The sequence below is a fragment of the Hippoglossus stenolepis genome, chromosome 1 (assembly GCF_022539355.2).
Source record: "Hippoglossus stenolepis isolate QCI-W04-F060 chromosome 1, HSTE1.2, whole genome shotgun sequence".
In the NCBI taxonomy this organism is placed as follows: domain Eukaryota; kingdom Metazoa; phylum Chordata; class Actinopteri; order Pleuronectiformes; family Pleuronectidae; genus Hippoglossus; species Hippoglossus stenolepis.
In genome coordinates this window covers 29,222,288-29,248,562 of record NC_061483.1, presented here as the reverse complement: position 1 = coordinate 29,248,562, position 26,275 = coordinate 29,222,288, and the positions used below count along the sequence as shown (strand labels likewise).

Here is a 26,275-nt window from a genome sequence, read left to right as displayed (position 1 = left end):
AGTTCACCTGAAAATTAATATTCACTCAATATCTACTCACCACTATGCCGATGGGGGATCATCCAAGTGTCCGTATGCCCCGACATTCATATTCGACTCAAAACAAGGTCATTTACACTATGTTTTTAGCCGAAATGTCTGTGCTCCCATTTTTCAGTGAACTATTCCTTTAAGGTGGGGTTTGCAGCTAGCCACCAGGGGGCAATTGAGACACTTTGGGAGCTGGATCCTTCTATAATCTGTGATTTAGTTAACAACCAAAACCTTAAGAACCCTTAAGAGATTTTGACTGAGATTTTCATAGTCTTCTAGTCACCTTATCGCTATCCTGTGGCATAACATTTCATTTATCATCCACCTTTCATGTAATGAGTCCAAAAGAAACACACAAGACCAATTCAAATTTATTTGTAAAATACATTTAATCCCTTTATATTTGGGCAAACCAAAGTCTACAAGAGTAGAGAGGGTTGAGATTTAAGTGGCAGTGAGGACTGAGTGTGTTACCAGGTTCAACATGCAGCAACATGGACAGACTCTGTCAGAGACACACAGCTAGTGGGTGTCGTTTTGTTGGCTCAGGATGTATTGAAGGTTTGATTTCCTCCCAGTCCGCACTGCCACTAAAATCTTCCACCCTCTGTTCTGACTCCTTTGACGACGTACCGGACAAAGATATCACAATACAAAGAGAGAGAAAAGGCATATATTGTCTTTTTACAGCCTTCATTATTTTCATTAGTACAATACGTCAGAGCTGTAAATATTACAAGACACTTTTTACTGCTTCTCAGTTTAAGTATGAGATGTTAACAAGACAAGTTTTAGTTGGCAGACAAATGCTGTGATAATATGGAGGGTTACACGGGATGACAAGATGGTTCGATGTGAGTATGTGTTTATGACACGTTGCTGCGTAAATGTCAGTGGCAGATGGATCAAGAAGGAACAGACCACAGCACCACGTATTTTTAAGCTCATGTGGTGGAAGAACACCCCACTGGACTAAATAGTGAGCATGTTCATTTGCCAGGTGGAGTCAACACTGGAGTGTTAATGTGCCTGCACTGTCTTCTACTACTACAAACATCAGCACTGCTATTAGCCTGAGACTATTAAAAAAAGAGCAGACACAAGAGCATAAACACTTGCAATATCAAATTTTACACAACAGCCCTGAAAAACACCATTAATGTGTGAAACAGACAAATGTATTAACACGAGCGATGAATATGACTTGGTTACGTATTAATGATGAATTATAGTTAAGGGGAGGGATATGATGGAACTACAGCTGGGCCAGGTGCGAGTTTTCACTGGTCGATTCCAGAAGTCTCTGCACCTGGACAAAAACACTTCCAGAGCACATTCCCTCTTCCCTCCAACCTTCATGCTAAGCTAATCTAGTCACCCACTGGCTCTAGCTTTCAAATTTTTACCCCAAGACACGAGAGTGGTATGGACCCTCTCATCTTACATCTGATGTGGATTTGAGTCAAGACAGTGATCTGTGGGATGGGGGGAGTGCGTTTGTGTTACGTTCACTCCACGTGGTGTGGTGAGGCCGATGCTAGTGGCGGACTAATAAACCATCATCTGGTCTCAGTCTGGGGCAAGCTGAATAAGCAGAGTGCAGGAAGAATACAGGAGAAGAATTTACTGTAATATCCATGCTCATGCAGTCATAAAGCACTGTTAATATATATATTTATATACAGTTTATACATAACAGTGAAAAAAAAAACATCTATAAAACCAAGAATATAAGAGCATGTTCATAGGCAAGGAGGCAGTAAACAACTAACGAATCCCTAAAGGATTAAAGCACCAGGACTGGTAAGAGAAATTTATGTGTGACAGTGTGATATAATACGAATCTACTTATCAGATTAGGATAGAACTGGTCAAATATGCAGAACAGCATCTGTGACTAACAAAACATTTGTCGACAGTGTCATGAAAATGCTCAATGGAGGGTGTTTTTTACGTTGTCTTCTCAACCAGCTGACTAAATCCAGCAAGCAATATATATGTGAAGTTTCCTGCTTATAAAAGAAAAGAGAGTGAATGAGACAGCGACTGCAACGTCGACCTTCCTTCATTTGCACGTCTGCTGGCAGCCCCCCTGTAGCTTTAGTACACCGGGCTGTTGCGGATCCCGCAGCACAACACCATGCTGAAGATCATCTCAAAGATCTGAGAGGAGGAACATACACAGAGGTGCTGGTTAGATATCCACTATAAAAAATCTACAATTGTCAGTTCCATCAAAGCAATATTCAAGCCTAAATAAGCACTGCAGCAATCCAAATAAAACTTACAGCAATGGTTTGACATTCTGAGAAATATGTTTGGGGTTTTTTTAGTATCAAAAAGACGATACTAATTATTATTAGACTGGACTCATATGTACTGTATATGTTGGGTCAATGCTTGACTGTGGGCGTGCCCAGCATTCCGTGCCGGCACTTTTGTCATACAACATAGCTGGCTTTCAAGCTACCGGGCCATGCTAACCGTTAATACATACTAAAGAGACATACAGGGTAATGGTTTTAGGGGAACTTACATCATGAAACGATTTATTGAGAAACAACAAGACTCAATGTCTGCTAAGAGACACTTGAACCACACAATTCCTTATAAAAAGGAGTTGACTCTTTCCCACATTCACAGGTAAAGAAAACACTCACCAACGAGCCTAATGTATATTCATGTGCCATTGAAACTATTTACTCCTGTTTGAATGACACTCATATAGGGGAATATGAACATGTCAAATGTTGGAAACAAAAGTATAGACGCCCAGTGAAGTAGATCATTACTGGCGCAGGCAGGAAATCTATCTGTTAATTGCTCTGGTTTACTGACATGTTTTTATTTTCTGTTTAAGCGTTGGTAACATTACTTCCCTGTTTTGTGGCCATACAAAAGAACTGTTACGAAGCTGCATAGTAAAGAAACAAGACATTTTAAAATCCTATCAGTAAAGCATTGTGTAGTGATTACTGTTGAAGTTAGTGCCAGTCACTGTATCGGTGTCTTAGGTTACTGATGCAGCTGAACCAGCATCAATTTTGAATGATCTCTTTTATACATTGTACTTATAATCATTTATTCATTGCATCAATGAATGAGCAGCGTTGACCCACACAACACCCACATCCATGACTACGCGTCACCATGTGGTGGAGGTTAAATCAAACATGCTTAAGGTTTGACATCAGTGACGTGCTGCTTCATGTCCTCACCATAATAACTGCCACCACCAGAGCGGCGATACCGATCAGGTAAACCTTATCTGAGAACAGCTCCTGGATCCTTGTGTGGCAACTCTGCAGAGGAAAAACATCAAAACATGAATTTATATCTGCTTCAAAACAGCAATAAAACCTCACCTGCTCTGATTGAGGATAAAGAGAAAACTAAGATCCATGTTTTAGTATTTAGGTATTATTCTACAGTCATTAGTCTTTTTCACTCAGGGCTGTAATCAGTGTATTATGGCAAATGCACATAAGCAGGAGTTAATAAGATAATTATTGATATCTTTTAAAACCTGTTTACAAAGACCTGCCTTATGAGATACAGTTGCTTGTTGAGATTTATGTTCTCACACAGGACATGCGTAGTTTAACAGTGATGATAGAGGCAGATCAGTGCTTCTTTTCAGGCCCGACTCCGCAGACAGGTGTAACTGATCACGTTTAAGGAACAGTTTGACATTGTGGGAAATATATTTATTCCCTTTCTTACCTAGAGAAGGATGAGAAGATTGATACCATGCATGTGCTGTAATCGAGCTCAAGCCAGAGCAAATGAATTTAGCAGCACCGTATACACGCTAATGAAATATTATATCTTGTTTGTTTGATCCATACAAAACCATCAAAGTAAAACAAGTTGTGGTTTTCACAGGGAGTCATGAGCTGTAGCTGTTTCTTCCTGAGACCAGCCAGGAGCCGGGACTTGCCAGAATCTGGTCCAACACGTGACTCCTCCCTTAACCACAAATTGTTGTTTTTAGATTTCTGTTGTGGATGGAAATGTCCACTGAGCAAACACTGAAATTGTTAGAAGTTTGTTCTGTTGTGTATGGATTTAACACACGATACAGCCTGTTAATTAATATGATTCAGAAGTGTTGGCTACACACCCAGGCTTCAAAACTTAACACCAAGATATATAAGCTCATAACTTCTCAGCTCCAGCTCTGTACACAACACAGATGTGTGAAAAGAATCAATCCTTTCACCTGACTCTGAATCTGTTAGAATGTGAATAAGCATATTTCTCTGTTGAACTGTTCCTACATTTATTGTGTATTTATAAGTATTGTGTTCCAAACGAATCATGTGCAAATTCATTTCAAACCAATTTGACTTTTTATAAAGACTCTGTATGTCAGACAAATATTTCTTTCCTCTCCCATCTGCAGATCAGATAACTTGAAGGGCTCCCGATGAAAAGGATGAGGAATACGCTGCGGTGACGTGGTTTTGTTCTTGTTAATGATCTGGGTTTTGACAAATACTTTAATGCAAACTACTCAAAATGTCAGTTTTTCTTACGTTCCTGCACAGTTGCTGCATGTGGTGATAAAACAGTTGAGCTGGAAGATGACACTTACGACGTTTATTTTACTGCTGGGGCAGATGTCAGTTATGCCAAGCGAGTCTGTGAGGGTCGTCATAATCGACGTCCCCAGGCCTTTACCACAGCAGTTCAGCTGAAACACAAAGACAACATAGTAAAGATCCTACAAATGTGTTCAAAGCTCATTTCTATATGAAAATATTTAATTTTGCCTTATTTATCATACATAATTTCATTCATGTGAAACAATAAGAAAAACTAATACCCTTATGAGACCCACACATTTTGGATTACGACCCATGGTACAGTATAAGGACATATATCATACAGGACAACACCATTATGACCTCAGGGATAGAGGTTGTGGTCCACTACAATCGTGGACCACAACCTCATCAGGTCACAACTGTACATTTCCTCTGATTTTATAAAATCTATGAGAAATAAGGATGGTATTTTTTTCTTACTCTAGTGTTCATACTTTCATTTCCACTTGTGCTATAATTACGAATGACTGTGACGCTCAATGCTCTACTGCCATGTATTGTTCTTCAAAGTTAACTTTTAGCAGCAGGGTGTTCCCCACAAGGACAAACTCTAGTGCGTTTCTCTATACATAATATTTTTTCTGTAGTGAAATTAGTATACAATGTACATATTTTCAGTTTTTCCATTTTATTTTATTTTCTATTTAATATATGTTTCATTCTATTTTCATACTTTGATGTGTTCTCATTCTGCAACGAGTACATTTCCCAAGCAGGATCCATTACGTTTATCTTATCTTATATTACTCATGTGTTTCACAAGTTTAGATTATCATGTTTTTTGTTTTCAGAGCTGTTGACCCAATTTTGGAGAAGCATCCGTAGGTCACTGACACTAAGGCTGGTTATAAGCGCCCACATGTGAGAGAAAAAATGTATGTGCAACGTAAAAAAAAATACCGTATTAGCAAAATTCAGTGTACAAAATAATAATGAATAGTAGGAGAAACATGAAAAGAAGGACCTTTGGAGCCAGAAGCTTTTTAGAAAAAAAGCTATATCAAAGTCAGTGCACCGCTGTTGTTTAAATGAGTGAAATGTGTTTGATCAATACAAAATATAATAAAAGCTTATTAAAGACAAACTGCAGAATACAAACTGTGACACTGAAACACAAAAACTGTGCTATTGTTGTCCCGACAGTGTGTCAGTAGTAAACACAGCTCTGCCTTGTGGCGAGGTTTAAGTATTACATGTCATATGTATCTAGGTCAGTTGCACACCTGCTGCTCCACTGAAGGGTCCCAGCCTTCACAGGGGTCTTTACTATTTATTTTTAGTTGTGCAAAATTGACCTGACAACCTATAGGAGATGGTTTTAACAAATTAAGCATGTGGTTAATTTATGTTTGAAAATAAAAATAAATCTTGATTGACATTTATAACCTAGAAGTACATTTATATTTTATATTAACATAAATGATAGATTCTATATTTACCGTCTCATGGAACACCTTGAGCACAGAGGCAGTCGTCTGCTTCTTCTGGTCACTGAGGCTTGTAGTCATGGCATTGTCATACACAGAGTCATAGAAGTTGATCATCTCCTTCGACACCTGAAACAGAAGCAAGGATATTTGTGTGGGCTCTGACTCAAAACTTAATGGTGTTGTTACCCGAGTTCAAGCTCAGATGTATAAAAGTCAGATTTAAGTATTAGTAAAGCACTATTTTTGTACTTGTTTGAAAAAGAAGGACAGGATGGACATGCAACAAACATCAAGGGCTTTCCAGAAACAGGAACAGAGCTTCCATAACTGATGGTAAATCAAACGAGCACAAATGTCATTTCTGGCAACCATCTCTGTTTGGATTAGGTAATACAGTCACAATGTGGTAAATTAGATTTAAAAATCGAATTTTTTTAAATCCAGATGGTAAAAGGCATCTTTGAGGATTCTGGAAATCAAGATGCTTTGTATTGGAAATAAATGAGGTGACAACTGGGATAGACATGCATGTATGGCAGATTAAAGTATAATAATATATATTCTTACAGGGTAATCTTAAAAAAATTGCATACTCAAAACAACATTGGACAGCTGAGAGATAATTTAATTTTACATGTATAAGCTCAGAGGTGTCAGTCATTTTGAAATGGGTTAAATTGGCCATTGAACCAAGACTGAGGGGCCTTGGTCAGGATGGGGACCAAGAACCAAACCACGACACTCTAACAGATGTCCTCTGCAGAGATTTAGAGAACCTCCTGGAAGGATGACCACTCTGGTCTGATCAGAAAAATGATTCGACAAAAAAATACTGAGTTAATGCCTTCTGAATACTTTTGTGAATGAGAGATTTTTTTTTGATTATTAAAATATTTGGATAAATTATTAAAATATTTTCACTTTGGTTATTGAGTGTACATTACAGGGCAACAGTGACAAAATCTATTTATATAAAATCAAATCAAGTGTATGAAAAGGAAAAAGGGTCTAAATAAATAAATAATAATAATAATTTGTAAAGCAACTGTTTTTATTGTACTTTGGGGCTCAATGTTGAATAGCTATTTCATTTAGCATGTTTGTAGTCTTACAGTGTCTTTGTGCATGAAGCCCCAGATTCCAGCTGCAACTTCACATGCGAACAGGATGACCAGGCAGGCGAAGAACTGCAGGAGAGGACAGAAAAACATAAGATAATTGAGGAGATGTTTTGTAAAGAGTGTGTGTGTTATTAAGTAAAATGCATTGAGCATTCTAGAGGTCTAACAAACATCAAGTGCACTTCTTCCCTGAAAAATGGAAAGCCGCTTTATTTAAAGGTTACACATGAGGTATTCATCGCCACTAGATGTCGCACTAGCATCTAAACACAAAACAAATGCTTTGTGGCTACACCTCCCCTCCCTTCCTGTTCCGAGCAGGGTGTTCCCTATACAGTCTATGGGTATTGTGAAGCCCAGTGAAAACAGCACAAATAACACATACAACCAGAAACACAGCTGAACAACAGCCTAAAAAAGTGTCTGAGCCTCTGTGTGAAATACTTCGGTTGCTAAATGTGTGTTTTAAAAGTGCAATACTTACTCAACAGGCCTGCATGATGGCTGGAGCCCAGTGTGGAAATAGGGCTAATATTGGGTGACGTGTCCACTTAGGTGTCATGTAAAAGATTTTCAGATCCTTATGAAACCACCATAGCATAATTTAGTCCACTACAGTGTCTGCATATTGACACCACACTGCAGACGCAGAACAAATGCCCCTACTCCTGTATATCTTTATGTAGATAATCTCATTTTAATCATGTAACACAAGTTTTTAATATGATACAAGACATATAATGAGCATAATAATCAGTCAACACCATGGCAGAGTATTTCTATCTTCTGCACTGTTTATGATGTTCTAAAAAAACTGTATCAGAAAGCCTGGGTCTCATATTTCATATTTAATAACCTAATCACAACAACTTGCAGGGTGGGGTAATGGAAAGCCTCTGATAATGCTGATTTCACAGTAGTAGTATTATGAGGGCTATCAGAGAAGCCAGTGAAGCTTAATGTCATTATGTTAAAGTTAGCTAAGGTAGCTTGTAACAGGTGATATATTAAATACTCTCTCTGTTACTCCCTCTAGAATAAATACAGGAAAGTAACTCTATCGTTAAGGGGTTTAAACAATGTTAAGAGAGGAACTTTCAGTATTTCAAACTCAGCATTGTTTGCAACCATGTTCTCAAGTCAACTTGCAGTCGTCTTCTTCCCTGACTTTGTAGGTACTATCCTGCTAATCTTGGCATCTTACCTTCTCACATGTTGATCAGTATAATATTGTAAAACCTTGGTCTGTGTGTTATATCATCAGTGCGTCGTCATGTGCAAGAAAAAACACAACCAGGACACACTCATTGGCAAACAATTCCATGAATCTACTAGGAGTGTAATACTCCAGAGGGAACCTTTAAAGGTGATAGATGTGATTGTGACTCACAGTTCCCAAAAGACACTGAGACTCCTGGATGGCGCCATAGCAACCAAGGAAACCGACCACCATCATCACTGCACCGACAGCGATCAGGATGTGGACACCTGGACAGATAGATGGACAGAAAACATTGACTGATTAGTATCCATGGCAACACACATACATTTAGAGGTTTTAGAAACCTTCACATTCTGCTACTGAGGGAAGAAGTAATCAGCTATAAAAAGGATGGAAACTGCAAGGGAAGCTGTGCAAAAAACCCAATGAGTCATGATCCAGTTCTGCTCACAGGAAGTTGTTCTGTGTATTCTTACACAAAGTATGCATGCTCCGTAATTCACATCTTTCTTTTTTTCCTTCCCTCGTGGTTATACCATCAGATGACTGCAGATTAAGATTGTGTGGCTAATGAAGGGGGTGCAGCATGGAAAGAAAGACGTGAGAATGTACTCAAATGCCTCTTCAGAAACAGTCATTAGTATTTCTCTTAGCTCTGTTCTTCTCAGGAGGTGTGTGGTGTAAATCCAAATCTGTATATTTAGTTTTGTTTTCATTTTAAGCAGGATGGAAAGATAGAACTGGAGAGGAGATACAAGGTATTATATTATAGCTGTTCTGTGGGTTTTAATATAAATTCTAAGCACATATAAAAGGATCTCATACAAATATTTATCCTTTCTGAATTTGTTCAGTAGTCTGTGAGAAAAAAAACATAACAGAAAATCACTTCACTTTTCCCCCTTTCTTTTAAGACCACTCTGCTGTTTTAGCAACTTTTACTCATAAATAATGGCTCAAGACTTTCCTACATTGTTAAACAGGTTTCTCCACGCAGCAGTTTAGTTTCCATTCATTGCAGTAAACATGAAAAAAACATTCTACTAACAGAGTAGCGGAGTGCTTAAGTGAGGTCATCTATTACAGTGATTACATATGGTTTTAATGCTTTTGAACGCGCATACACATTTGAGAAGTCAAACGCTAATTGGTTGTGCATTCATGTGCCGGTAAAAGGCTCGGAAATGTCAGATATTAGCGTTAGCTGATGATGAGTGTTGCTTCAGCCAACAAAATAAGCAAACACGCCCATGATGAAGAGGAAAATACAAACTTAGGAGCCCCTTCAAATATAATGGTGCTGTACAAATGTAGAGGCAAGAGGCATCCTTTAACAAAACCCCAATGACAAAAAAATCTACCAATAAAGTGTTCAATATTAAATGGAATTATAAGAAAAAATATAAAATATAAAATATATAATTGAGCTCAAGGTGTTTTCAATAATTTGAGATTAAACTCAACTAATATTCATGGTGTTTCATAATTTTATTCATGTATTTTTCATATAATTTATTCCACTGTGTCTTTTTCTATTTGATTAAGATTGATAACTTTTGGGCTTCCAAAATAACAAATTACCCAACTCAATTCTATCCATCTTAATCATTTCTGGTGAACAATGAATAACTGAAGTACAAATGTGGACGTCAGTGTATATGGTTGTGAATGCAGCTCTCTCTGTGTTCAGTCTCAGCATCATTACTCCTGCTTGTCAGCTCAGACAAAATTCGATTGTAGACCACTAACTGCTCCTGTACCTCGTATACATCATCCCCCATCTCTTTTCTACCCACAGAGCCACTCACATACTCAGGCTAATTTATAAATTGATATCTTGGCATCTGACCAAGTGCTCCTTCAATCTCTTGCATTGTGGCTCTCTAGTCTGACACAGTCGTCCTGCAATTCTGTTTGGCGATCTCAGCCTCTCCCTCTCTTGCTACACCACCACCCGTCCTTTCTGTATAATACAGTTGCTCATTCAAAATTATGCTCGCAATAATTCCATTTACTTAAATTTATTCTTCTGTCCGTCTTTATTTAATTTTCTCATGGATCCACCCTTGCTTCCATCCATCAGGCCTTCTGTATCTCCCCCGTTCATTCTGAGGAGGAGCTGATTGCCATGAGATGCTGCATAAAGACAACATGACGTGCGATCATGGAGGAAGTAAGTAGTGATAAGAAATGGTTCCCAAACTTTTAGCTTTTGAATTTTTATCAGAATGGGCTTTTAATCTTTATAGCTCTATAAGTGGAAGTGTTTTTGAACCAAAGTGCATCTGGGATGTCTGAAACCCCACACTCCCACACCATTTTGAGGTTGTACTTAATGGAGACAGAGTGTTGTGTGTTGAGATGTGCGTTCGTGTGCCTTACATTTCATCTGGGAAAAAAGGCACAACAAAAGCAGCACATTAACTAGCAGATGCTTTAAGGTGCTGTACTGAGCATAGGTCAACCGTGCTTTAGAAGTAGCCAGAGCCCACTACACAAACACACTTGATAACTGAGGAAAACAGACTTACACTTCATGCCCTGTTCATCTATCCTGAGTGATCAGATCACAAGTGGACAGCTCTAAGTACATTTCTGAACACGCAGTGAGGACAAAATAGCAATCTGATCACTCAGACCACATTTGATGGTGGTCTGGGACGTATGTGGTTACATTCTTTGAGCTGTTTGAACCAAAATGTGTCCTGGGCCAAATTGAAGGACCAGCTACTCAGCTGACGTCCTCTGACCTGCTACAGTTTCATAATGAACAAAAAGTATTTTTTATCAGTTCATGTGTCTGACTGGCTAAAAACAATCATTTGGTCTTGTGTATTTGTATATAGAGCAGGGAAGTGAGATCTACCCACAAATGATCACTGTTGACAGATTCTTATGCCAGGTGCGAAGTGACGTACTTGGAGCTGTCCACTTGTGATTGGATCCTCCCTGCACAGGGCCACAGACGGGTGTGACATACAAAAACCCCCTGCTGAAATGTTTTCTGTGTAGACATGCAGTTAGAGGGAAGATTGTGTGCCAACTGAAGTGTGCACTGTTTTGGCAGACTTTTCCACTATCTTCTGGTAGATTACGGGTATTCATGGAGATTCTGAAAGGCTGGAAATGAACTAAACTCTTCATAAGAGTTTACAGCCATGTTAGCAGCTCTTGGAGGCTGTACTTAGGCACAGTGGTGCTTTCAGCTAAGTATGCTAACATTTACTAAACAGCACTAAACACCAATTACAGCTGAGGCCGACAGGAATGTCAATGGGTTTGCAGGTATTCAGTGATAAACCAAAGTATCAGACAAACACATTTTGACTTGTTGATGGAACAAAAACCAAAGTCAAGACACGATCAGTATCACAGTTTGTTCAATTGTGTAGATGAAACCTTGGGCCCAAATTTTAAGGACAAGGGAAAGCAAACTCATTGGAAGTAATTCTCTCTAGACCATGAATGTCTGACAAAAACCTCATGGCAATTCATCCAATATTTTGGAAGATATTTCACTCGGACATAAAAAATAGAAAGCAGCTGATCCAGTGATTTTCTTTAGCAAAAAAAAAGAAAAGAAAGGCAAATATTTCAAAGTCTACTTTTAGTTTTTTTAAACATTCCACAATTTTTATCAGGGATGGAGTTTGCACTGTCGTTGTGGATGGGGCAGGTCACATATGGCAAAGAAATGTATATATTACACAGACGATTGTGTGCCAATGTATATTTGTATTTTTAGAGATTCATCAAATATTTAAAACCCTTTTTGTCTTTTATAATGAGCAAGAAACCACATCCACCGTTGTTTTTTAAGTCAGTCAATAGAGTTGGTTTGGCTCCAATAGGGAGTTTCCCTAAGGTGATGAAGCTAACATAACAATGAAAGTCCAAATATTTTCATGCAGATGCAATTAGCTGCTTTGCTGAAGTCATCCGACTATTGTTTACTATATGAAGCCTTCCTCTCTGTTGCTTCCTGTTCCCTGTTATATTTCGGTAGTTTATTATGTATACTGCAGTCCAACCATGTAAAGACACCCACAATTCTGACTTGAGATTGTGGTGGATATGGCCAAGAAAAGACCTTTAAGATGGTATTTTATTGAGGACACTGAAAGACCTCAGCCTGTCAACAGCAAACTCATGAACACATTACATTTACATGTAACAGGTAGGAGGTATTATACTATTTATAATATTATGACCTTTAATTCCTCATTATGAGGACGTGACTTGAGGAAAATCATTCAATAACTTTGACTAAATCTCGGTACAATGTAGTAGGCCGTAAGAGGACACATATTTGTAAGTTTAAATACAGTAAGCAGAATATCTTTTATTTAAATCAAGTGCCAAATATGTTTGGTCCGACAGAAGTTACACGATTGAGGCTTTGTATTGGTTTTCAGAAACACTACTGAGGTCTGTTATCTGATAAAAACTGAAACATTTGTAGCCATGGTCAAGATTGGCATCAACCACCATTCTCGTGACAGTCGCTAACTATGTCACAAACATTTTTGGGGTTTTTCAACTGATAATTTTTACGTTGGGACTTTTCGGGGAACAGATTTCAGTGATACTCAGGGTAGTCAAAAGTATATGTACCATAAGTCTAATTCTTCAGAAAAGCAAGAGGTTGGTCGCCATTTAGTAATTGTGAGTGGGTAGGGGTGAGAGAAAAGAAAAGAAGATGAAGGAGTTCATATTGAAAAGTTCCTGGCAGCAGGAGACGAAGACAGGGGGAGGGGAAGGGAGGAAAATAAAGGGCCAACACAGTTAAAGGGAGGGAGGGGGGAGGGAAGGACTAAAGGAAAAATGAGGAGAAGTGAGACAGCGCGACTGGAACACTAACCACAACCAGATGGGGAAGTAATGGGCAACGACAGTGGAAAGAAACCGAGCGGAGTGAAGGAAAGGAAAACTTTCAAAAAGGAGGGAAGAAGAGGGGTAGGGCCGGGGCCGGGGAGGAGGGGGGTGGCGGCTAGTGAGGAATTCTTTCCTGCACCGACTGGGCTGTTTCTCCCCTTCTTGGGAATGAGAGGGAGGCTTTATGTAATGGGTAAGATGTGATAACTGAGGCTGTTTCAGAGAAAGTTCCTTAGTCGTTCCCCCCTTTTTCACTGAACACAGCTATGCAGCCTCAGAGTACGACAAAAACAAAGTTTCAAACATCCCCTCGAGTCGACTGTTTTGGACGTTGCAGCACCACAGCACCGAACGTCTCTCAGTGAGTGAGTCAGTCAGTGAGACAGTGCGTGAGTCACGATGGAGAATTCTGGGAGTTTCCACCACTCGCACATTTCTTCGAAAAGAGCACCTAGTGACAAATCTACAGTATGTCAGTTCACATGTGGCGTTAGAATGCACCTCCTGTGATCACTTGTAAATGGATCTCACTTCCTCGCTCTATATGCAAAATAAACACACCATTTCTGTCCACAAAGACCAAATCATATTGTTTCTAAACCCGACTACAGATATTCCCAATATCAACGTGTTTGTGTCTTTGACAATTTAATGGCCAACACCTCCAAATGTGGTCTGAGGTCTTAAACCTAGAGCTGTCCACTTGTTATTGTATCACTCAGAACAGATGCTAATTCCAGCTCTAAGCAGGCCTATTATGAATAATGTTAAACAATGCATGCTGGTTAGGAACCTTGTTCAACTTTCGCTGGTGCTGAAGAATGTTCCAATATCATGTGACATTAAAACCTTGTAGGAGCAAGGCAGCTGCAGTTTTCTGAGTCAGGGGCTGTGGTCACTCTCTGACAACTGAATTTTGTCCTACTTGGCTTAAGGCTTCACTGACACACATTGTGACATGTAGCTTGTTCTTATCAAGATCCTTTATCTCATATCTTTTCCAAAGGGGATGCAATTTATTTGATCTCCTCCTTTTTGGCAATTGAATTTTTTTAGTTCAAAAACAGTAATGTCCATATTTCTTTTCGTCGTCCTAGTTCTATCCCAATATGGTGGCCCTTATTTCTTTGTTGCCGAGTCTATGGTTCTCAATAAAACAGAAACAACTAATCTTTCTATCAGTGTAGCTCCAGCAGGTTTTTCATGACCTTTCACTCACACACTTTAATCCTTTGTCCTAGATGTTTTCTAACTTTTATGTATGACCTGAAAATGTCTTCATACTTTTATATATATGACCTGAAAATGATTTACAACAACATTGAGGGCTGTGGGGGATCAGTCATTGTTTTGAGCTAATTGACAACTACAGGAGGTAGAATGTGTCTGGCTTGACTTCAGTCTTCTTACACTCAACCCCTGCTGCAGTCCCAGGCAGTTCATGTTGATCATCATGTCAGCTGAAGTCAGCAGAAGTCGAAAACGAATGCCCCAAAGAGCCGCTTTCACATATCCAAAGCAACCCTGAACTTTTCTTGAGTTCAGTTGGAGATGTATGTGTGAACCCAAACGCTCATTTCAGGTGAACCAGGCACTTAACCCTACCAGCTCCTGAACACAAAGTCTGTGTACTGTCTGATTGAGCTGATGTGTGAATAGAGCAGATCACTATCCAGATGATGCACAGCGAGTCAGTGGGCATGTAACAGAGTATTTCCAGTAACGCAGGACATGTCTCATGCTGAATATCTCTGATTGTGTAAAACAGGAACTCTAGACAAGATCTAGACCTGATTTAAACATAGGAACACATTCAGAGTTCCTAGGGAAAATGGCTGAGAAACACATTCTGTAACTTGAAGTTTCTCTCTGAGGGATCGTCTTACATATAAATAAAGCCAATATCTTAGCACAGCTGTCGTCCTTAAATTATGTGTTTAGCGAGTTTGTCAGGCGATGTGATTATAAAATCAGGATTGTGCAGAGCCTGTGCGGAGCAGAAGCTTGGAAGTGACTCCTGCATGACATGTTGTCTTAATGGGTCGCCTCTCAGTCTCTATTTCACACTTGTTCTGTTGTCTGACATCAGACAGTGAAAAGCATGTTCATTAGATGGGTTTTATTGTGACTTCAGCTGTATTAAATTAGTGTGTAAGTGAGCACAGGGAGTCGGAGAGGTCAGGTAACAAATGACGCCATGAAACCTCTTCTGAGAGTCGAATAGAGAGTTGTGTGGGGGTGTAAGTTTTTTTTTCAGAGTCATATGATGAGCTGTGTGTCCTCTGTCAGACCTGGTCACAAGTAGCTGGTGATGTGGCTGAGGTGGGGCAGCCCCACATAATCATAATGGTTTTCACACCAGTTTAACAGTCTCACATCCAGGTTACTGGGGGTCAGCTCTGTAAATCCTGCACTGTACGTGCATCATTAATTTCAGGTTAATGTTTTGTGAGTTTATATGTCGGCGGCTGTCATAAATGTTACCAGTTGTTGTAAATGGCTTCAGATCCAAATAAGGAACATGGCTCCACATCCTTTCTGATATATGATTGACAGCCATTAGTCTAATCAGGGTTGAAAGGTGGCGACTTCAACTGCTGTGGAGTGTATGGGGGAATAGTGTAGGACTCACTGTAAGACTTCAACAGATCCTTTTCCGAATAACAAATGATATTTGTGTGCAGCACAGACCACACGCACCAAGCAGAACTGGGCACAGAGCAAAATGAGCTGGAAACTGTTTGGTGTCGAAGCTTTTGCTGGAGCTTAAAAATTGGAGAACTTGTTTTCTGTGGTGGCCGATTGAATGGTCGATGTGCTGTTGTCCGATCAAATTGTCATTGGTCGGACAATCACTTGTGTTACTTTAGTAATGAACAAAGGGCCACACGAACAGCCTTTAATCTATTACTTTTGGCAGAAGGGAAGACTACCGGTGAACTTTGCGTTTGTGCAACCTAATGCACACTGTGGTCTAACTAATTTATCATTTACTCAATGTTTACTTGGTGTCAGTGTCCAGACTAACTGACATCAGGTCAAAGAAGTTGTTTGTTTGGCTACATTTAGTTAAAACTCGTGACCAAAGAGTCAATCTTTCAATTCATTATGTGATTTTGTGCATGTATAGAATGTATGTAATTAATTCAAACCAAAGATTTGGTGTACAAAGAGTAAGTTACAACAAAGTAAATCTCTTTACAAACATACATATAATACTATGACTGCTATTTGAAATATTTAGCAGTTCAAATAAAAGTGACGTTTAATTAATTTATAATGAATATCACAGTGAGGTTAAACAATAGAGTCTTGTAGATGAAGGATATACACTTATGTTCATTAATTGGTAATGTAGACCTATCACTTTAACATTAAAGGAATGATGTACCATTAATGGTTTCAGGATACAGCTGTGCTGTTCCTATGGGAAGTTTCCTTTTCGTATGACTGTATTTCTTTACAACAGCGTTCATCAATGAGGTTCCAATGAGTAATATGATGAAAAGTAAACCTGCTTAAACGTGGGTAACACAGATTTGATATAGAAGTATGGTCTGTTGCAGAGATCAGAAAATCTGTCAGGATAAACATCAACTTGTATTTTGAAAATTGTATTGCTGTTTTGAACACCCTAATATGAGCATAGTGTATGGGCATTTAATTTGACTAAATCCACAGAGTAACTATGTTAACTGTCCGATTAGTGGACAAAGCAGTGTCTCCATGCGGAAGAATGCAAATAAACTAAAAAGCCAGAAACACATACTTTGACCTGTGTGTTCAGAGTGTTTGAGAAGAGATTCACCATTAGAGAAAGAGACAGTGTGGAGACAGACAAAGAGAAAATATGAATTAGACACATACTGATGTAGAAGGTGCTGGGGGCATGGGCTCCCTCAAATTCCAGCTCCAGCAGGTTGCTTGTCTTGGGGTCGTGTCTCAACCACAGGGCCACGCCCAGGATTACTCCTCCTGCAAGCTAACACGTACAACACAACATGTTATTAATTAATTGTATATTCAATTCAGTTAATTGCACAACATTCTGCTAAACAGAAACAATATCCAAACCTGTAAAGATAACTGATTAACAGGTTAGATCTCATATGTTCATCCTTACATAAGCCCTAGTGTAAAAACAGTCTGTGCAACAAGATAAGTAACAGCTTGAGATAGTAGTATCAATCTTCTCATCCCACTTAAGAAAACGATTAATTGAAATCTCTCCAATTCTTTCTTTTAACTCCAAAATTATAGGCACCTCAAAATCGTATACTTAGTTTTTCATTCTTTAATCACATTAAATAAGTGAGGTTCTGTTCATATCAAAGCAAGCCACACAAGCTGGATGTAAAAGGGATATTGAGTTACTGTTAACTTAGAGTCTGAAAGCAGACACACAACTGTGCTGCTAGATGAAGTGGTTTTGGTGTCTAGTATCCACCATCCGGATGCACCTTTTAACATCAAGTAGCTTTATGGACAGCATCACTTATTCTCATTACAGGGGGATCAAAGAAAATGACTAGAGAGCCCAAGCTCCGCTCATTCTCTGCGTTATTTCTTCTCACTGGCTTTAGGACACACAAGCAGAGAAGAGGAGGAAATTAGGGATATTTTGTGTCAATACTTTGGGAATTACACTTCTTTCCCGGTGTTAGACAGAGTTAGAGCTGGATGATTTAGCTAACCTGGATTTCTCTTGTGTTATCAAAGAACAAAGGGCCAACACAGTTACCTCCAATACCTCCCAATTAGGCCGGACATTTATTGAAACTGATATTTATAACCTCAAACCGACCGAATTTTGCTCATGTCGGTTAATACGTTAATACTTTCCCCAATGCGAGCATTCATGAACTGTCAGGTTTCAGCTTCGTTCCGTATCCAGGACTTGTAGTTTGATTGCTCTAATCCTTAGAGGGAAGCAAATATGTGCAAGAACTACAACTAGTCCAAATATTTAAAGGCAATGTTTGGCAAACCTTCTCAGTTCAGTAAACCTTTATATTTAACTCTGGCAAAAGGAAGAGAAATCCCCAAAATATTTAACTATTCCTGTAGATTAAGTATAAATTATTTAAATTTACAAACAGGTTATAGGCAAAGCAGTCAACATGAGGAACTCTTTGTTCACTTTTATCCTGACATCATCTACCAAACAGTTTCCTCAGGGAAACCTAGCACATTTTGCAATGTAACTTTGCTACTGAAATGTATTGTTCTTTAGGCCTTCCTGAGCCCATTTGTTTAGCCCAGGACAAAGAAATCCTAAATATAACTAGAGTTAGCATTCACCACAACCGGCACACAGGAACAAGCATCACTACACACAGCAGCGGTAAAATAAACCACTGACCAGCACAACACACACCCTTACACACATGCACACTTTAAGTGAACTCCCCACCGACCACATGACTTACCACTGAGATGAGTCACTGAAGTACATGAAGGCACATGAAACCAGATTTTTTTGAGCGGTGTAAGTAACAGTATTTTTATAAATGATGAATGGAGGGAGAACCCAGACAGGACAAAACTGAAATTCATTATCTCAACAAATGTAACTAGGCTAAGGGGTAGAGTCTTGGTTCCAACTTAGTTGCAGCTGCAAGGACACTCAGAAGGGAGTGACTCACACAGACACAGATATCAGTAGCCAGTAGCTAGAAATTAATAAACTAGTTAATCACAAATCCATAAGATGGCCTTGGAGACATAGTCAAGGTATAGGTTGTTTGACATCTTTAACTGTTTTAGACAGGGAAATCCCTCAAACTTGAATGAAATTTAGTGGAATTAGTCAGAAGACTCAGGGCCCATGCCTAACATACATGCTAACAAGACACTCTCTTGGCTGCTTTTGACTGAGTGGTCTGATAGAGCTGAAGCTGAGTGACACTCTGTCTTTTTTTGAACAGTAAATTTTGATCAATTACTTGAATTAAGGACATTTTTAAAGCAAACATTTCTCAATATCATGGTTACAGCTTCCTAGTTGTAAATATGTTTAGTCGTTTATGATAATAAACTGACTACCACTGATTTTTCAACAGAAAATCTGAAGATGAATATCTGACTGAAACTAACTAGCTAGTTTCAGCCTATAATCCAATAAAGTATTATAACATGCATTTTGTAGCAATTATTTTTAACTGCAGATATTTTGACACATCACAGCAGGAAAAGCAGATTAAACTCAGGTCATTAATAATGGCTGCATTCAATTCAGGGCTTTAGCAACAGAGCCCTGGCATTGTGCATGCACTGGCTCAGCTTAGTGGGAATTTTTGTCTGTGTTGTCTGACATGAAAAGGGCCTTTTGAAAAGGACTAATTTGTCAAACCTCATTCAGGCTTCATAAAATAATTTATCGGATTTGAAATAGATTACTCAGCCAACGACAAAGGTGTTTTCACTTATCTCTCCTTGTTTTATATGCTGTACACCAAGAAGAGGTACACGACCCAATCTTAACCTCAGAAAAGACCAATCAGCCTGACAACATCTATTATTAACAAGCTGGGAGATCACTTTTATTGTGAATGTTGTTAGTGGGGAATCTCCAGAACTCATTAGTTGCTCTTCAAGGCCACACCTGCATACTGTGTACTACTACATTTTTGTTTGAAAACAAACTAATTCTGTATCGGTGCAGTATCAGTTTTAATTCCCGCCCATACTAACATGCACGCCCAGCTGGACAAAGTAATTGTCGCAGTTGGCTCAAATAATCATTTTTCTCCTTGATATGACGGAAAAGACCCAATCAGCAAGTGGTTCTGTCTACATCATCGTTTCCAAACATCTCCACTTCTCTTTCCAGACAAAACCGCTACCGCCACATTTTCAAACTAAAACAAGGTCAGCAGCGTTTTCTAACTTCTCTGCTTTAGTGGCTACAAGACTCTACACTGGAGTAGTGTGGATGCATCACTATATTGACAATAGTTCACCTGTGCAGACTTCACATAGACCTACATTAATTTCCTAAAGTCTTACTCCAAGCATAACTACTACTTGTCTAGCCGAAAACATTACCCTCCCACTAGACTACACTGAACCAAATATATGCCTTTTCTTCAATTGAGGACACAGATTTTGTCCCCAATTGATTGGATTGTAATCTGAAATTTGTCCCCAAAGGTGTTGATGTGATATGATGTATAACACATATACACACACAGTACTTTGGTATGATTCAGTCCAACATACTAGCATACTCGTGTTTATGTAACAATTCAACGACAGTTCCTAGCTGTTTTCAGGAAAGTCCTGAGGATTGTTTTTCTAAACTCATTGTCAGCCTTACACTTTTATAAAATTAAGTATTCATCATGTGTATTTGTCTTGGTATATCTTAACCTAATTTGCCAGGATTTACATGTATTTTGTTGGGAACTGTTTTGAAATGAAATTATTACAAATTTTCTTCAGTAAATAAGCTGAATAAGATGACAATCTAAGACACTGGGGTGTCAAAATAAGAACAAAATTATATTTTATTAAACACCAACTTCTTACTGAATTTAATTCTAATTAGGAAAAGACAATTTAGAAAGTATAAACTCACACTAAAGAAAGGGATGGTAATTTCCAATACCAGGTCAATACAGTGAACTGATCCAATACCAGTGCATTAAAAAATATATTTAAATAGTGTATTTTAACAGTTGTATGTGACTGATTGTGTATGGAAGTGATGATTGCTATCATGGTTGTACAGCCTGACTTAGGTTAAACCCTTTTAAAAAACAAATACATATAAAAGAATGAATGCCATAGAACTTCTAATCTAGTTTGACAATCGTAACTGAAAAAGAACACAAATAAATAAACCTATGAATACACAACAATTAATTTCTTGAAACAGCTTGAAACTACAGTCTTGAATGTGGTCCATGTGGCCATTTTACTTGTGGGACTTTCCAGTGTGAAATATTGCCAAATTACTGACACTATTAACAAATTGCTGCCAGATTGCTGACACAAAAACTGACAGCTAGTTTCCTGCTAACGCTACACTACCGGAAACCACATCTACGATGTTGTAATGGATCGGTACACAGATTCCTCTGCAGTATTGGAGGCATTTTCAACGCTGGTACTGGTATCGAAATATCTCTACTAACCACGTGCAACAGTGAAATGATACTGAAACTATAAAGTTGCTTCTTCAAAAAGCACGTGGTGTGACAAGTTTCCCTGCCAGCTCTCCCTCAAGTGTCTATTTCTGCCTACCGGCCAGAGTACAGGGGTTTGTAGAATGCTGGGCATGCTGGAGGAGGGGGAGTGGGGGCTGGGTGTTGTCTGCTGTTCCCATAAAACTCCTATACCACCACACAGAGGCATCCCCCTCCTATCCACCAACCCCCACTTCGACCCCATGTAGCCTCTTAACCCTCTCAGTGTCCAGTGTGATTTATAGAAACAGGAGGTCTCCCATTTAAAGAGGCAGCCTGCACTCTTGGCTGCTCAGTAACGGCACATCGCAGTCAAAGCATCTTTACAGATGGACTAGACATGTCTGCCCTGACAGATCCTTTCACAGAGCTCTTCAGAGCAGCCAATAAAACTAAAAGCCCTAATGTGTTAAAAAGAAAGACAGACCTAAAGGGATGCTGTAATGCAATCACATTAAAGTCACTTTTCGGGTGTATTACTAACACTATATCCGGGTCTATATATTGTATGAATCACACACACCCTTTTTTGTTATTTTCATCACAGGGGTAACCGGGACGCAACAGGAGAAAGTCCATCAACTCCATGAACCAAGCAATCACATAACCAGAATACTACCCACACTAACTGAACTTGGTGTGATATGAATACTGCATTGAATTCAATTCAGGGGGCTGATGGCAAACCAAATAGCAAGGTTAAAAACATAGCCTAATGAAATTAAAGAAACCAAATCTCAATCACTTAACTCTAACTAAACAAGAGAAAGAAAACTTTATAAAACTGACAACCTCAGCCCTGCTGGTTTCACAGGAACAAAAGCAGTCAGCGTGGCAACAGGCTACCAACCACCCTTATCAAAGGGATGATAACATAAGGTGGTTGGTTTGTCATACCAGCAGTCAACAAGAAAAAGCTAAAGTTTTTCACTTAGTTTAAAAGTTCCAAACACAAACTTTCTTTCATAATGACACTTTACTTTGAACAGAGCCGGTGCCAGGTTGTCCCTGAGCCAACTGACTTGTGATGGCGATGCTCTCGGAAAGAGCAGAAATAATCCAGTACATTTCGTTCGGGTCTGGTCAACTCTATTCTACTTGTTTTTCTTCCAGGAGCCAGAAGGAGAGGGCACAGTGTGTGTCCCAACACAAGACTGGATGGACTGTCTGAAGATCTAGAGTCTGCAAATTCCTGGTTGCTTTCTCCCTTCACTATCTAGACATGGCAGTGTTGGTACTGTAGCTTTATTATTAATGCTGTGGTCTCTTACCACTGAAGGATGGTCCTGCAATGAGCAATACAGAGCCAATTGGTCATCACAGTCGCTTTTCAACAGCAGCACTTAAACTGCCATTCTTCACTGATAATGGCTGTCAGGGGGACACCATCGGAAGTAACAGTTTTTCCTGTCAGTCTCCAACATCTTTTAGTGGCTTGTTAGAAATACGACTACTGCTTGAATTAAAAGCTAATATATTTAAACAATAACAAAAAAAGTATATAATTACAATTATCCTTGGTTTACAATCAATTATAGTGTAACACAATATGAAATACACTGGGGGCGAATTGACAGTATAATTTAGCTTACAATAATGACTGTTGTTTCTGAATATGATCTAAAACTGGCTGTATTTATATTTTTATTCATATAAAAGCATTTCTATAGAGACATTTTTATACAATAAGATGTAAGGAAATGCAGTTTTAATGTTTTTATTAATTGTCTGGTTGGGCTATTGAAAATACAAAAAAGAGAAGGGACAAACAAATTGACGTTTAACGAACAATTGCAAACAATGACGAGTCAATAATAATTACTTGGTTTAGTTTACTAGTTAAGTTTACTTAGTTTAGTAAGGAAAGATAGCAAATATTCTGTGGTTGTAGTTTCTACGTCGTTGCTGCTTCTGTTGTATATTATTGAGAATTTAATATGTTTGGGTTTTGGATTGTTGCTAACAAAACAAGACATTTGAAGAAGAGACCTTGTGCTCTCAGAACTAAAGAGTTTGTAACTATATTTTGTGAATTTCATTAAGTGAGAGATAAATTTAAAAAAAGATCAGTCAATAATGAAAGTAATAACTTGTTGCAATGCTATAACTAAAGTGTCTACAGCTGTCTGAGACACAATGATGCAGCAAATGTTATGCATGTGTAACAGGACATCAGGACAATGCAACACATATTTATTTTTAATGCACCAGAACACGGGTTGTTTAAAAAATGTAACACGTGTAACAACATGAGTACAGCCCTTCGAAACTCTCCCCACTGGCTTCCTTATTTGTTAATGAAGCTATTTCTAAACTGGGAGACCTGTCTGGAACATGTCAGCCAGTGGCACTTACAGGACTATTAACACTGATGTCTTGTAAAATGCCTCGACCCATTCTGCATACGATTTTCACGATTGCAGGTCAAATTGATCAAGATCATGTATGTGAATTGTTGCAAACAAAACCCACCATTAGCTGTCCCACAGTGATAACTGTCAAAGACAGATGGTAAAATGTGAGCTAGAAGAGAATGAACTTAAACATGGGCAAAGAGACGATTTTCTGTTTCTTTTCATAATTGTATTGTGCTATAATAACTTGCTCTGTGTATATTTTATGTTTTTTTCTATCAACCACTTTGCTCAAGACTGAGTAAGTATTTCAATTTAGATATAAGTAATTATTACAAGGATCATCATGAGATGTGGTTCAGATATCCATGGCAACAATAAAGGCTTTCTATTCTTTTTAACAACATCATAGGTTTGACTTTAAGCTTTAGCTATTGGGTGGCATGCCATGTAATTTGATACAGACATTCATGTCCCTCTGAGGATAAAGTTATAACTAAGTGAGATTTTCATCCAGAGCCATCAGTAGGTTTAACTTATTATTGGTTCTTTGGTTTATGGCCAAATGCAAAACTAATGACTTTTCTGCCTTAGCTTTCTTTAAAAGGGTTGAGCCTCATTGCCTCTTCCATTGCTGTCAACATCAACGCATGTTGTCCGCCTCTTTTATCACTTGATCTATACCTGTTTTTGTCTTCCGGTTAACTTCCGGTTGCTAAATCAAGTAAACCGTCAAACTCACGATTGGCTTATATGACTTCTACTAAACACTTCTCCAAGTTGGAAACATGTGTCCACATTTATCAGATCATACGGTCATATTTTCTCCAGTTTTGCTAAACTGGTTGTAGATCTGCCTGATTCCTTTGGCACATCTGCCACATCTTTTTAGCAGTTGTGACTTAATATTTTTAACTTGTAAAACTGTCATGTGGTCACATGTCCCTGTCCCAATGCCAGTGCTTGGAACATGACTGTGCCACATGACACACAAAACTATCACCAACATCACCAATGTCCTTCCCTGAGAGTAACAAGAAAAATTAACGGTGAAGCACAGTATATTACTATTTCTTATTTAATTGGACATTGGAATTTTTGTAGTTGTGCACATATAATAATCAGTTAACTAAAATGAGGCATGTGAATACTGATTTGGACATTGATTGATGTGGCAGTGGCCAAAGCATTAACGTTTTTGAAGCATTCTGCTCAGCCCCATTTGTTACACTGGTAAAGTAATGAGTGCTCCCCTGTCTGCATCCACTGTGGGGTTGGGTAGAGAGAAGAGCAAAGGATGGCATTTTTGTGGTTATATCTTCCTGTATCTTGACACAACCGAGTGGTTTTGGTCTCGGTTTAAGAAACACTTAGGCTTGTTTTCTTCTCTGTTTTGCACCAGTCTCTTCTCAGGAGTTTTAAAAAAAATAACAAGAGAGCCCCACTTTTCTATCAAGGCTCTGACTGCTGAATTTTAAAAAGGACCAAAGAGAGAAAGAAACGTGAGATGAGGAGTTGTCTGAGAACAAAGTGAGAGCAGCAGCTCTTACGTAAGGAGAGTAAAACTAAACACCCACAAACGTTTCCATGATCCATCACCAAGCACAGGGCCTTGACTCACCAAATGAAAACCACCAAGAATCCCCCCCTTTTAAAACACACACCCACACACGCGCGCACACACACACACACACACACACACACCTGGGAGGAGGATTTAGTCCAAACAAAGCTCCTCTCCGAACAAACTACCGAATGCGCCAAGAAGATTTAACTCTAAACTGTTAAAGCGCCTGTTTATGTTACACACACACATTATTACACTTGTCTATAGAAATCCGTTTCGTTTAATTCTGATTTATCAACCACTCTACGTGTTGGTGTGTCGTGTTCAGCTCGGTGGAACCTGGCCAGTTAAGACTCGCCTTTGAGTCACTTTATTTGATTTGCCTAATTTCGCCATGTTTCCCCGTAGTGGTGAAAACGGGCTGTAGCACGGTTCTTCCGGTTAGTGTGGTCATGATGAATCACGGCTGTAAACCGTTTAAAGGACTACATTAGATTCGTGTAAAGATGTTTTTGGTCTCATCCAGCGTCGTCCATTCATCCAGGGCTCGGCCGCCGAAACGAGCCCGGCCCGCTAACTACAAAGAGGGGCGGCGCTGCCCTGCACCGACACACAGCGTGTGAAAACCACGCGCACAACAACAGAAAAGCCCACGCGAGCTTACCCAGAAGATGAAGTTGAAGAAGAAGAGCAGGTACTTGATACATTTGGTGCAGCCTTCGACTCCCATGGTTATTTCAGACATATACACTGGGCACAGAGTTGACCAGACGGTGGCGACGGGGCAGTGCGGAGCTCCACGACGGGTACTGAGCTGAGTCTCAACCGGGGATCCTGAGTCTGACTTCAGCTCCCAGACCGAGGCAACACCCAG

At 39.1% G+C, this 26,275-nt stretch overlaps 1 protein-coding gene across 1 annotated transcript; it reads right to left on the bottom strand.

The window, feature by feature from the left end:
- Positions 1-403: 403 nt before the first annotated feature.
- Positions 404-26,275, bottom strand: LOC118105354 (CD81 antigen). The gene is made up of 8 exons (XM_035153039.2): positions 26,066-26,275; positions 17,159-17,273; positions 8,585-8,682; positions 7,186-7,260; positions 6,083-6,199; positions 4,631-4,729; positions 3,252-3,335; positions 404-2,196 (listed from the first exon to the last, which is right to left on the bottom strand). The coding sequence occupies exons 1-8, from the start codon at positions 26,144-26,146 to the stop codon at positions 2,134-2,136; spliced, it is 732 nt and encodes a 243-aa protein (XP_035008930.1). The 5' UTR covers positions 26,147-26,275; the 3' UTR covers positions 404-2,133.

What these genes read in the sequence shown, in the direction of transcription:
- LOC118105354 (XM_035153039.2), bottom strand. Translation starts at nt 26,146, where the DNA reads ATGTCTGAAATAACCATGGGAGTCGAAGGCTGCACCAAATGTATCAAG. An exon ending in CCCCAGCACCTTCTACATCA is followed by an intron (nt 8,683 to 17,158) that starts GTATGTGTCTAA and finishes CTATCTGTCCAG; the next exon opens with GTGTCCACATCCTGATCGCT. An exon ending in TCAAGGTGTTCCATGAGACG is followed by an intron (nt 4,730 to 6,082) that starts GTAAATATAGAA and finishes TTTGTGTTTCAG; the next exon opens with CTGAACTGCTGTGGTAAAGG.